The sequence below is a fragment of the Pogona vitticeps genome, chromosome Z, assembly GCF_051106095.1.
Source record: "Pogona vitticeps strain Pit_001003342236 chromosome Z, PviZW2.1, whole genome shotgun sequence".
NCBI lineage: Eukaryota > Metazoa > Chordata > Lepidosauria > Squamata > Agamidae > Pogona > Pogona vitticeps.
In genome coordinates, this window is record NC_135799.1 from 1,623,718 (window position 1) to 1,633,150 (window position 9,433).

At 43.2% G+C, this 9,433-nt stretch overlaps 1 protein-coding gene across 4 annotated transcripts in view; it reads left to right on the forward strand.

Moving 5' to 3' along the window:
- Positions 1-9,433, forward strand: part of LOC140702926 (uncharacterized) — a 35,824-nt gene that overhangs the window by 12,640 nt on the left and 13,751 nt on the right. Inside the window, exon 2 of one of the 4 annotated variants that reach the window (XM_072984838.2) lies at positions 6,028-8,224. The exons of the other annotated variants lie outside the window; for them this stretch is intronic. Within the exon in view, the coding sequence (XP_072840939.2) occupies positions 6,233-7,402 (1,170 nt within the window). The 5' untranslated portion in view covers positions 6,028-6,232 and the 3' untranslated portion in view covers positions 7,403-8,224. Of the gene's footprint in view, positions 1-6,027; positions 8,225-9,433 lie in introns of those variants that run through there. 4 annotated transcript variants of the gene reach the window in all.

Consider the following 9,433-nt stretch of genomic DNA (forward strand, 5'->3'; position numbering starts at 1 on the left):
CAGGCACTCAATGTTATTTAATGCTTCTTCGGTTACTACATTCTTTCTGGAATATAGCTCGGAGTAGTGCTGCACCCAGCGTTCCATCTGCTGTGCTCGGTCCTGGATGATCTCACCTGTAGCAGACTTCAGGGGAGCAGATTTCTTCTGTAATGGACCTAAGGCCTGCTTGATACCATCATACATTCCTTTGATGTTACCTGTGTCTGCTGCTATCTGTATCTGAGAGCAGAGCTGAAGCCAATAGTCATTGGAGCATCTCCTGGCAGCCTGTTGGACTTGGCTATGAGCGGCTCGAAGAGCTTGCAGGTTGTACTCGCTAGAATAGGTTTTGTATGCTGTTAGAGCTCTTCTCTTATCCTCAATGGCTGGCATTAACTCCTCCGAATGGGCTTCAAACCAGTCAGCCATCTTTCTGGTCTTCTTGCCAAAGGTGGACAAGGCAGTGTTGTAGACAGTGTTCTTGAAGTGTTCCCATCGTTCAGGTGCATTTACATTAGCTGGACCTGGAAGGGTTTCCTCGAGTGCTTGGGCAAATTCCTTCACTTTTCTTTGATCGCGAGTCTTGTTGATGTCAATACGTGGTCTTCCTTCCTTTTTCGTGTGATACAATTTCTTTGTTCGCAGTTTTACTCTACTACACACCAGGGAGTGATCAGTATCGCAATCAGCACTCTGGTAGCTGTGTGTGATCGTAACACTAGGAAGGCTAGAACGTCTAGTGAGGATCAAATCGAGCTGATGCCAATGCTTGGATCTTGGATGTCTCCAGGAAACTCTGTGTTGCAGCTTCGTATTAAAGAATGTGTTGCTGACACAGAGACCATAATAACAGCAAAACTCCAGCAAGCGTTGGCCATTTTCATTCATCTTTCCAATGCCAAAACGGCCTAGACAAGTGGGCCAAGAATTGTGATCAGCACCAACTCTAGCATTAAAGTCTCCAAGAATGAACAGTGACTCTCTTTCAGGGACTTTTTTGATAGTAGCTGCCAGATCGTCGTAGAATTTGTCTTTCACTTCTGTAGTGGATGACAGTGTTGGTGCATATGCACTAATGAGGGTTACTGGTCCTGCTGATGAGTGGAGCTGCAGAGACAGGATTCTTTCACTCCCCACAGTGGGTGGAACAATGCATCTCAGAAGGGTGTTTCTGACTGCAAAGCCAACACCATACTCCCTGGTCTCATTCGATGGTTTTCCCTGCCAGAAGAATGAGAAGCTTTTTTCTTTGACAGATCCCGAGTCTGGCAGTCTTGTCTCTTGCAGGGCAACAATCTCCATCTGCAGTCTACTCAGTTCCATGTCAATGACAGCTGTCTTGCGCACATCGTCTATTTCTTGCAGGTCATTAGGAAAGCCGTAGTCAGGAAAGCCAGGGGTCATTGTCCGTACATTCCAGGTTCCCCAGCTTTAGGGCAGAAGTTTTCTTATGATTGTTGCATGGTGCACGGTTGTCGATCTGCTTGTCGGGTTTCACCCTAAACCCCACGCACCCTGTGAGGTTAACAGACTGTGGCGAGGTAGCACCTTACTGGCTTGGGGCTGCCCAGCTTAAGGTGGGCGGTATCTACCTAGTGAGGTGCAATAACCTCTCCCACTGTCGGAAGTAGCCCCTGGCGTCCTGCTCTACGCCAATTGAGCAGAGACTTATAACCGGTAACTGCTACTTCCCGTGTTGTTTCGACGCTGTATGCGAAGCTGGAGTGTCCTCTCCAGAGCACGAAGCCTGGGTAAAATAATATGGAGGACAGGCTGTTACCCAAGCAGCAAATCCCCCCCTCTCCACGTCGCTGAAGTAGTCCAGTGGAAAGGCAAGAGCCAGTACAACTGGTTCCAGTGACGTCGCAGGAGTTGGCAGGATGACACAAACTGCCTCCGGGACTCCAGCTCCGGATTTTGCCTCGAGGTTCTCTCCTGAAGCCCTTTCCATAAGTGGATATAGCCACAAGGCAGTGGAGGTTTAGATTTGGAGTTTTCCTTCTCCTAGATGGGCTGCCTTCCAGGGCTGACGAGCCCCACCTACCTGGCAATAATAATAATAATAATAATAATAATAATAATAATAATAATAATAATAATAATAATAATAATAATAATAATAATAATAATAATAATGCCTAACCAGAAAAAAATTAATGTTTTTTTTAAAAAATTCTCTTTTTTCTCAACCTATCCAAATTCATTTTAAATACATCTTGAAAATTCCAAGTGATCTTTACCCTGGTATGTCTGGGAAGAAAGTAAATGAAAAAGCAAAGGCTGAGGATGTCTGTTCTGTGCACATGGGGGCTGGTGGTCGGGTGGGTGAGCTTTCCTTCATTAGGGCCAACTATGAAATTCCAGCCTGGTGTGCAAGCTTTGGAGACCTCCAGAACTCTTCATCAGCATCAGTAGTGCTTATGTCAGAGTGGTGCAGTTTTTTTGCAGCTCCTGTTGCCAAAACTCTTTGTTCCAGTCCCCCCAGTCAAGAAAATCAGGCAGGGAGACTAGACTTCTAGCAACTAAGTCTATTGACATTTATGTACAGCAGCAACAGCATAACAGTCCACAACCCTCTCCATGAACCAAGAGAAAGAAGTCATGACCCAGTGGCCATATAGACTATCCCACACTGTCCAGTTGGTGGTCAGAGACCTGACATCATCTTCACCCTTAAATTGTGTATTCCTGTGTCCTTGTCGGGCACACCTGCTGACACTGTGTACATGGTCTCTGTACCGAGTGTTCATGGCTGTAAAATTCAGGTTCTGTTTTCTTCGGCTTATTTTATATAACCTGACAGTCTGAATGTGGGATATTGTGCTTCTGTAGCCACGATTAGAAAAAAAAAAAAAAGGTCCAATGTGTTGCCAGCAGGAGAAAAAGTTGCCAGGCTCCCCATAAGAAAGGGCAGCCTGAATACTGACAGCAGGACTGGGAGCAGTGAAGATGGTCTGTGCAGGACACCCTCTCTTCTGCTCCCTGCCATCCACACTTGCTGAAAAACAGCCCTGACCTTTGCCTTGGCTTTGGGAGAGAAGCGGTGGACTGTCGGACTGTCAGCTTCTGGGATTTTCCCCTGTGGGACGTCGCTCTGTGAACGGTAGTGGTTGCGGGGTAAGTCCTGCTCCACTCCTTGACCTCTTGGCCTCTGGAGTGTCTCTGGGATCCATGGTTTCCCCTGCTATTTCACACCGTTACAAGATGGGGGATACCTTGCTCAGCAGTACTAGGAGCGAGAAGGACCTTGGAATCGTCTTAGATCACATGTTGAGGATGAGCCAACAGTGTGATGTAGCTGCAAAAAAGGCCAGTGCTATTTAGGTTGCATTAGGAGAGGGAGAGACTCCAAATCCCATGAGGTGCTAGTTCCCCACTCCTTGGTCAACCTACTCCTCCTAGTTTCTGATATCAATACCAGTACTTTTTATTAATCCTTGCTTTTTCATCACCATTTCAAAATTTGTTAATTATGTTTTGCCAGTCTTTCAAATCTTTCTTTATTGGTTTCATCCTAAAGAAAAAATAATTTTGGCTAGCAACCCTTTGTTACACATTTCATAGTACATCAAATTAGGCTTTCCTTACTACCCTCTCTTACGAATTATCTTCCATATTTCCGTCATATCTTTCTCCGTTTTCTCTAATATATGTTTATGTTGTAAAATGTCAAGAACACTTTTGATATGTGGACACAAACAGTGGCCTTGGTGGATGCGTAGATGTTGCCCCTCTGGAGGGAATGAGAAGAGAGCTGACAGAAACTCCGTGCTTTGTCTTTCTCTCTGGATGCAAAAACCTATGACAGGCAAACATAAATATAAAAATACTTTGTATTTAAACATCTAATTTAAATAGCTTAACTTCAGCATAACAGTGTGTACAGAACATATAATGACTTTTTTGCTCAGGATCCCACTGTCAGCCTGAACACCCTTAAGCAAAGGTGCAGCAATGAATGATCTGCATGCCCTGCTTTTATATCAGCTTCCGCCCCTACAGTCCCAGGCACCTGCCCGTGGCTACAGCAGCCTCAAACCTTCCCAGTGAATCAGCTTCAGGGTTTTGGCTGACCTACACGCAGTTGGTTTCTACGGCTTTCCTATTGATTGATTGATTGATTGATTGATTGATTGATTGATTGATTGATTGATTGATTGATTGATTGATTGATTGATTGTCAAACAACCATTCCTATGTGAGTATGTTGAAAACCTACTTTTACTGTATTTCTCAGTGACCTGATCTATACGAATATTTTGACATAAAATTCCTGTGCGTAACCTCCACCTCCTAGCTTCTTTATAATCACATGTACCCTTAAAATCCATATTCACCAATGTGTGATCTGCTACTTTTATTAACCCTATGTCTGTTTTAAAAACTCTAAATCACAATCACGAGATGCATACATATATAATCTCTCCTAAAATAACTTTTATATGCTGATGAATAAAAAGTAAAATTATTTACATCTCCTTTCACATCTCTCCAAATATCTTGCATGTCAGTTCTATTTATCAGTTTATGTCATATTGTAATATTATACAATGGTGCCCCGCGAGACACCGATAATGCATTCCACTGAAACCGCTGTACAGCGAAATCGTCATGCAAAAAAAATCCCCATTGGAATGCATTGAAAACCAGTTAAAGTTTTCCAATGGGGAAATTACCTCATCATCCAGTGAAGATCCTCCATAGAGGAGCCATTTTCTGAGCACCAATCAGTTGTTTTTAATAGCTGTCTTCCAAAGCATGGGTCGAAAAACAGCTGGAAGCCATTTTGCGATGTCATAAAATCATCGTCTTGTGAACAAACAGTTCGCGAAGCACGGAACTATTCTACATCCAGCGGAAAAAAACCATTGGAAGCATCATTTTGCGATCGCTATAGCGATTGCAAAAAAGTCACCGTCCTGCGGTTTCATTGTTCCACGAGGTCGTCATATAGCAGGGCACCACTGTACCTTCTTTCATCCTTGGTAGGGTTTAACTTATGTTCCTCTTCATCCATTAACATTTTTCTTTATTTATCAAGACTTTAAACCATTCCATTTTAGCATCACATCTCCATTTGGTCCCATACTCTGACGACATACCCCAGCAAAGCAACACCCAATAGTAACAAATCCTCAAACTTTAACAATTTTCCTTTAAAAAAACACCCCTAACCCATAAATCCTCACAGCTATATTTAATAATATCCCCCCCTCTTTTTGGCCAGATCCTACCTGGCCACAGTTAAGTGCAAAGTCCTGCACCTTGGAAAAAGAAACCAATTGCACACTTACAAGATGGGGGATACTTGGCTCAGAAAAACTACGAGCGAGAGGGATCTGGGAATTGTTGTAGATCGCAAGCTAAATGTGGGCCAACAGTGGCTTTTTATTAATCCAGGTTCTCCAACTCTTCCTTCCCTTTCTCCTTTCATGTGTTCACCATTATCAATACATTTATGGACTTGCAATGGCTTTAAATTAAGTACTATACAGTGCAGGAAATTTGCAAGCAAACCATGGAACTTTTCCAGTAAAACCTCAATTCTAATCATACCCTCTCCTTGTATTTCTGAGTAAGCTGGTTGGATAGGTCAGTGGTTTAAATATCTGGTTGCAGAACCAGAGGTTCCCTGCTGTGTCTCCCACGGGTAAGGTCAGCCTGTGTGGCCACCGGGAAACTGCAAGGTCCCAGAAGCAGGAAATGGGGAACGACTTTTGAGTATTCTCTACCTAGAAACCCCCCAAAAAAGGGTTGACATCAGTCAGAATTGACTTGATGGCCCATGATTAAAATTATTTTGGATAGTGGTTAATATTAATCAACTATATTTTCCCATCACTGGCCCTTTGGGAAGTATCAATTCAGGCAAGGGGAGTCCATGATGTTTTCATAATACGGCTAATTTTTCAAATGTTGCCAGTAAAGCTTTCAGGATACATATGCCTTTAAAAGGAGTCAAAGACAGAGCAAACTCTTTGGTTTAACCTCCAGTTAGATTCTGCTCTCTGCTATATTCTCAATACATCTTTTTTTCTCTATCAGATAACAAACACGACGACCAGAATTATACAGAGCCTAATCTTCTGTCCCTGAAAAGAGTCAAGTGTGAAGCTGGGAAGAAAAGCTTAGGAAAAACCCATGAGCTTAAGGAGAAACAGCTTAAATGCCTGAAGTGTGGAGACAGCTTCAGAGCAGTGCCGCTAGTTCAGATTAAAGAACTCACCCTGGGAAGAAATCATACAAAAACATGGAATGTGAAAAGGGTCTCAGCGAGAGAAGAAATCTGCATTCACATCAAAGGACCCACACTGGGGAGAAACCACATAAATGCATGGAATGTGGAAAGACCTTTAGTTGCAGTGGTCACCTTAGGCTACATCAAAGGATCCACACTGGGGAGAAGCCACATAAATGCGTGGAATGTGGAAAGAGCTTTAGTCGCAGTGGTCACCTTCGGCTACATCAAAGGATCCACACTGGGGAGAAACCACATAAATGCATGGAATGTGGAAAGAGCTTTAGTCAGAGTGGTCAGCTTAGGTTACATCAAAGGACCCACACTGGGGAGAAACCACATAAATGCATGCAATGTGGAAAAAGCTTTAGTCACAGTAGCACCCTTAGGTTACATCAAAGGACCCACACTGGGGAGAAACCACATAAATGCATGGAATGTGGAAAAAGCTTTAGTCACAGTAGTCACCTTGGGTTACATCAAAGGACCCACACTGGGGAGAAACCGCATAAATGCATGGAATGTGGAAATTGCTTTGTTTCAAGTGGTCAGCTTAGGTCACATCAAAGGACCCACACTGGGGAGAAACCACATAAATGCATGGAATGTGGAAAGAGCTTTAGTCGCAGTGGTCACCTTAGGCTACATCAAAGGATCCACACTGGGGAGAAGCCACATAAATGCGTGGAATGTGGAAAGAGCTTTAGTCGCAGTGGTCACCTTAGGCTACATCAAAGGATCCACACTGGGGAGAAACCACATAAATGCATGGAATGTGGAAAGAGCTTTAGTCAGAGTGATAACCTTAGGTTACATCAAAGGACCCACACTGGGGAGAAACCACATAAATGCATGGAATGTGGAAAGAGCTTTAGTCACAGTGGTAACCTTAGGTTACATCAAAGGACCCACACTGGGGAGAAACCACATAAATGCATGGAATGTGGAAAGAGCTTTAGTCAGAGTGGTGACCTTAAGTTACATCAAAGGACCCACACTGGGGAGAAACCACATAAATGCATGGAATGTGGAAAGAGCTTTAGTCAGAGTGGTGTCCTTAGGTTACATCAAAGGACTCACACTGGGGAGAAACCACATAAATGCATAGAATGTGGAAAGAGCTTCAGTCAGAGTGGTCACCTTAGGTCACATCAAAGAACTCACAGTGCGGAGAAACCGTAGAAATTTATGGAATGTGGAAAGAGTTTTATTCAGAGCTCCTGATAAGAAGGCAGAAGGAGCTCATTCAATTTTGTGCTGATTTCCACTGGGAAGAATAAACAACAAAATGACGTTATGCAAAACAGAGAGAAAAGATAAGTGCAGTTCATTGTGAAGTGGCACTTCTGATGTTTTGTACTTCCATCGTTAATTAAAAGATATCACAAAATAGACGTGGAACCTTGTGCTAAAAAAAATGAAAATAGGCATATATTGTGCAATAGAAGCTTTTACAAAATTAGTATAAATAGAGAAAGGGATGGATGTTCTAAGGCTAACTGATGAAAGAAAAGAAGTAATGAAGAGAGAGAAGCTGTCCTTTGTTTTCTAAGGATTTACCCTCAAAAATGTAGTGTTTTGTAATGGCAGAGATTGTTGGAAGGAGTGGAAATTTTGGTTTTTCAAGCTCTGATCTCTTCGGCCCCTGGACTGCACTAGGTCGGAGGCGACCAAATCCTTTGATCCTTAACATCTGAGCTTCTCGGAGACTGGAAAACCCAAGCCTTGGGAAGATTTAGTTTTTCTGCCGTATGCAGAACAAAGAGATATGAATATTGGGAAAGATCTCTACACAAAGTGTTGTAAGAAAGAAATGGAGAATCATAGATGTTTGGTTTCATGGAGAACAACAGACAATGGAACTGATGCTTGATGAAAGTCCTTGGAAGAACAGAAAGATAACTGAGGCAGTGAAAGCCAGCAATGGATTTTACACACCACTGGATGAGAACAAAATTTTCTCTTTGTTTAAAAAACCATTTGAATAAAAAAAATGCTTTTAAACTTTGTATATATTTATTTTAAAAAACGTCAGAGGCAATCCGCTGTTTAACCGTTTAGGTGGACCTAGGCGTAGATGACCCACTTTTCGTTTAACTCCACCCCTTCTTTTCATGTATGTGAGTCCTGAGCCTTCTTGGGGTCTCACTTTTTTCATAACATGACTTGCGACATCTCCGGCGATATTATGCACGGCCGTCTTAATGTGGGGCTTAATAAACTCAAAGCCTCTCCTCAAGAGGGGGACGGCCTTTCGGAACAATCCACGAAAAATGCCGCCCAGTCCTGCCCCGTACATGTTTACAGATCCGTGAAAACCAGGGAGGCCACGCCCTGCCTGGGCCTTATAGTACACCCTATAAACATTGACATCACCGTAGTCTTTCAACACCACCATTTTAGCGTCCTTCTGTTCTCTTCCTAAACACAGCCTTTTCTGAGACGTATATGCAACCGCACAACAACTTTCCCCAGAGTGAATGGCACGGGTTGGTTCTGATCCGTCTTTATTTCAATGGTTATTGTGTTGATGTGGTTCTTGCTCATCAACACGTAATGCGGCTTGTCGTAGGTAATTGTAACACATTTGTAGGTTTCTCCCTTGACGGGGATGCAGCGTAACAGAGGTACGGCATGGTCTCCCACGATTTGGTGCTCGATGATATCTGTATAGACATACAAGGAGCTGAATCCCCCGGTAAAGTCTGCAGCATGAGGTATTTTTCTGACGGGCATTTTTCACGGAGGGGCCCCCAAAATGTGGGCTAACTCAGCACCCGCTGAAAATAAGTAATTTTCAGGTCCTGTGAATCTAACTTTTCCCATGACGGGGTCGTAGGTCAACCACGTTTCTTGAAGATCTATAGCTTGTTTTATAGTGTCATTCATGTTGTTCAGAAGATCAGGAATGTCCTTGTAACAGCCCCTGTGTAACTGAAAGGTCCATTTATTTGTACCCTTAGAAATTGAAAACGGGGTATTTTTCAGGAGTGTGTACCAGCTCCGAGGATACTGTATCTCTGCTAGACCAACTTCCCAAACACCAATCAAATCTAAGGGCTTGGGCAACATTGTCGTAAAGCTGGCATTTGTATTTTGAGGAAAAACCTTCTTACAGGCGTTGCTGGGTAGTGTGATGTAAAAACCATAATCTCCCATTTTGCTTCTCTGTCCCCTATACGACCTCAGAAACCTCTGAGGCAGACACCCAAC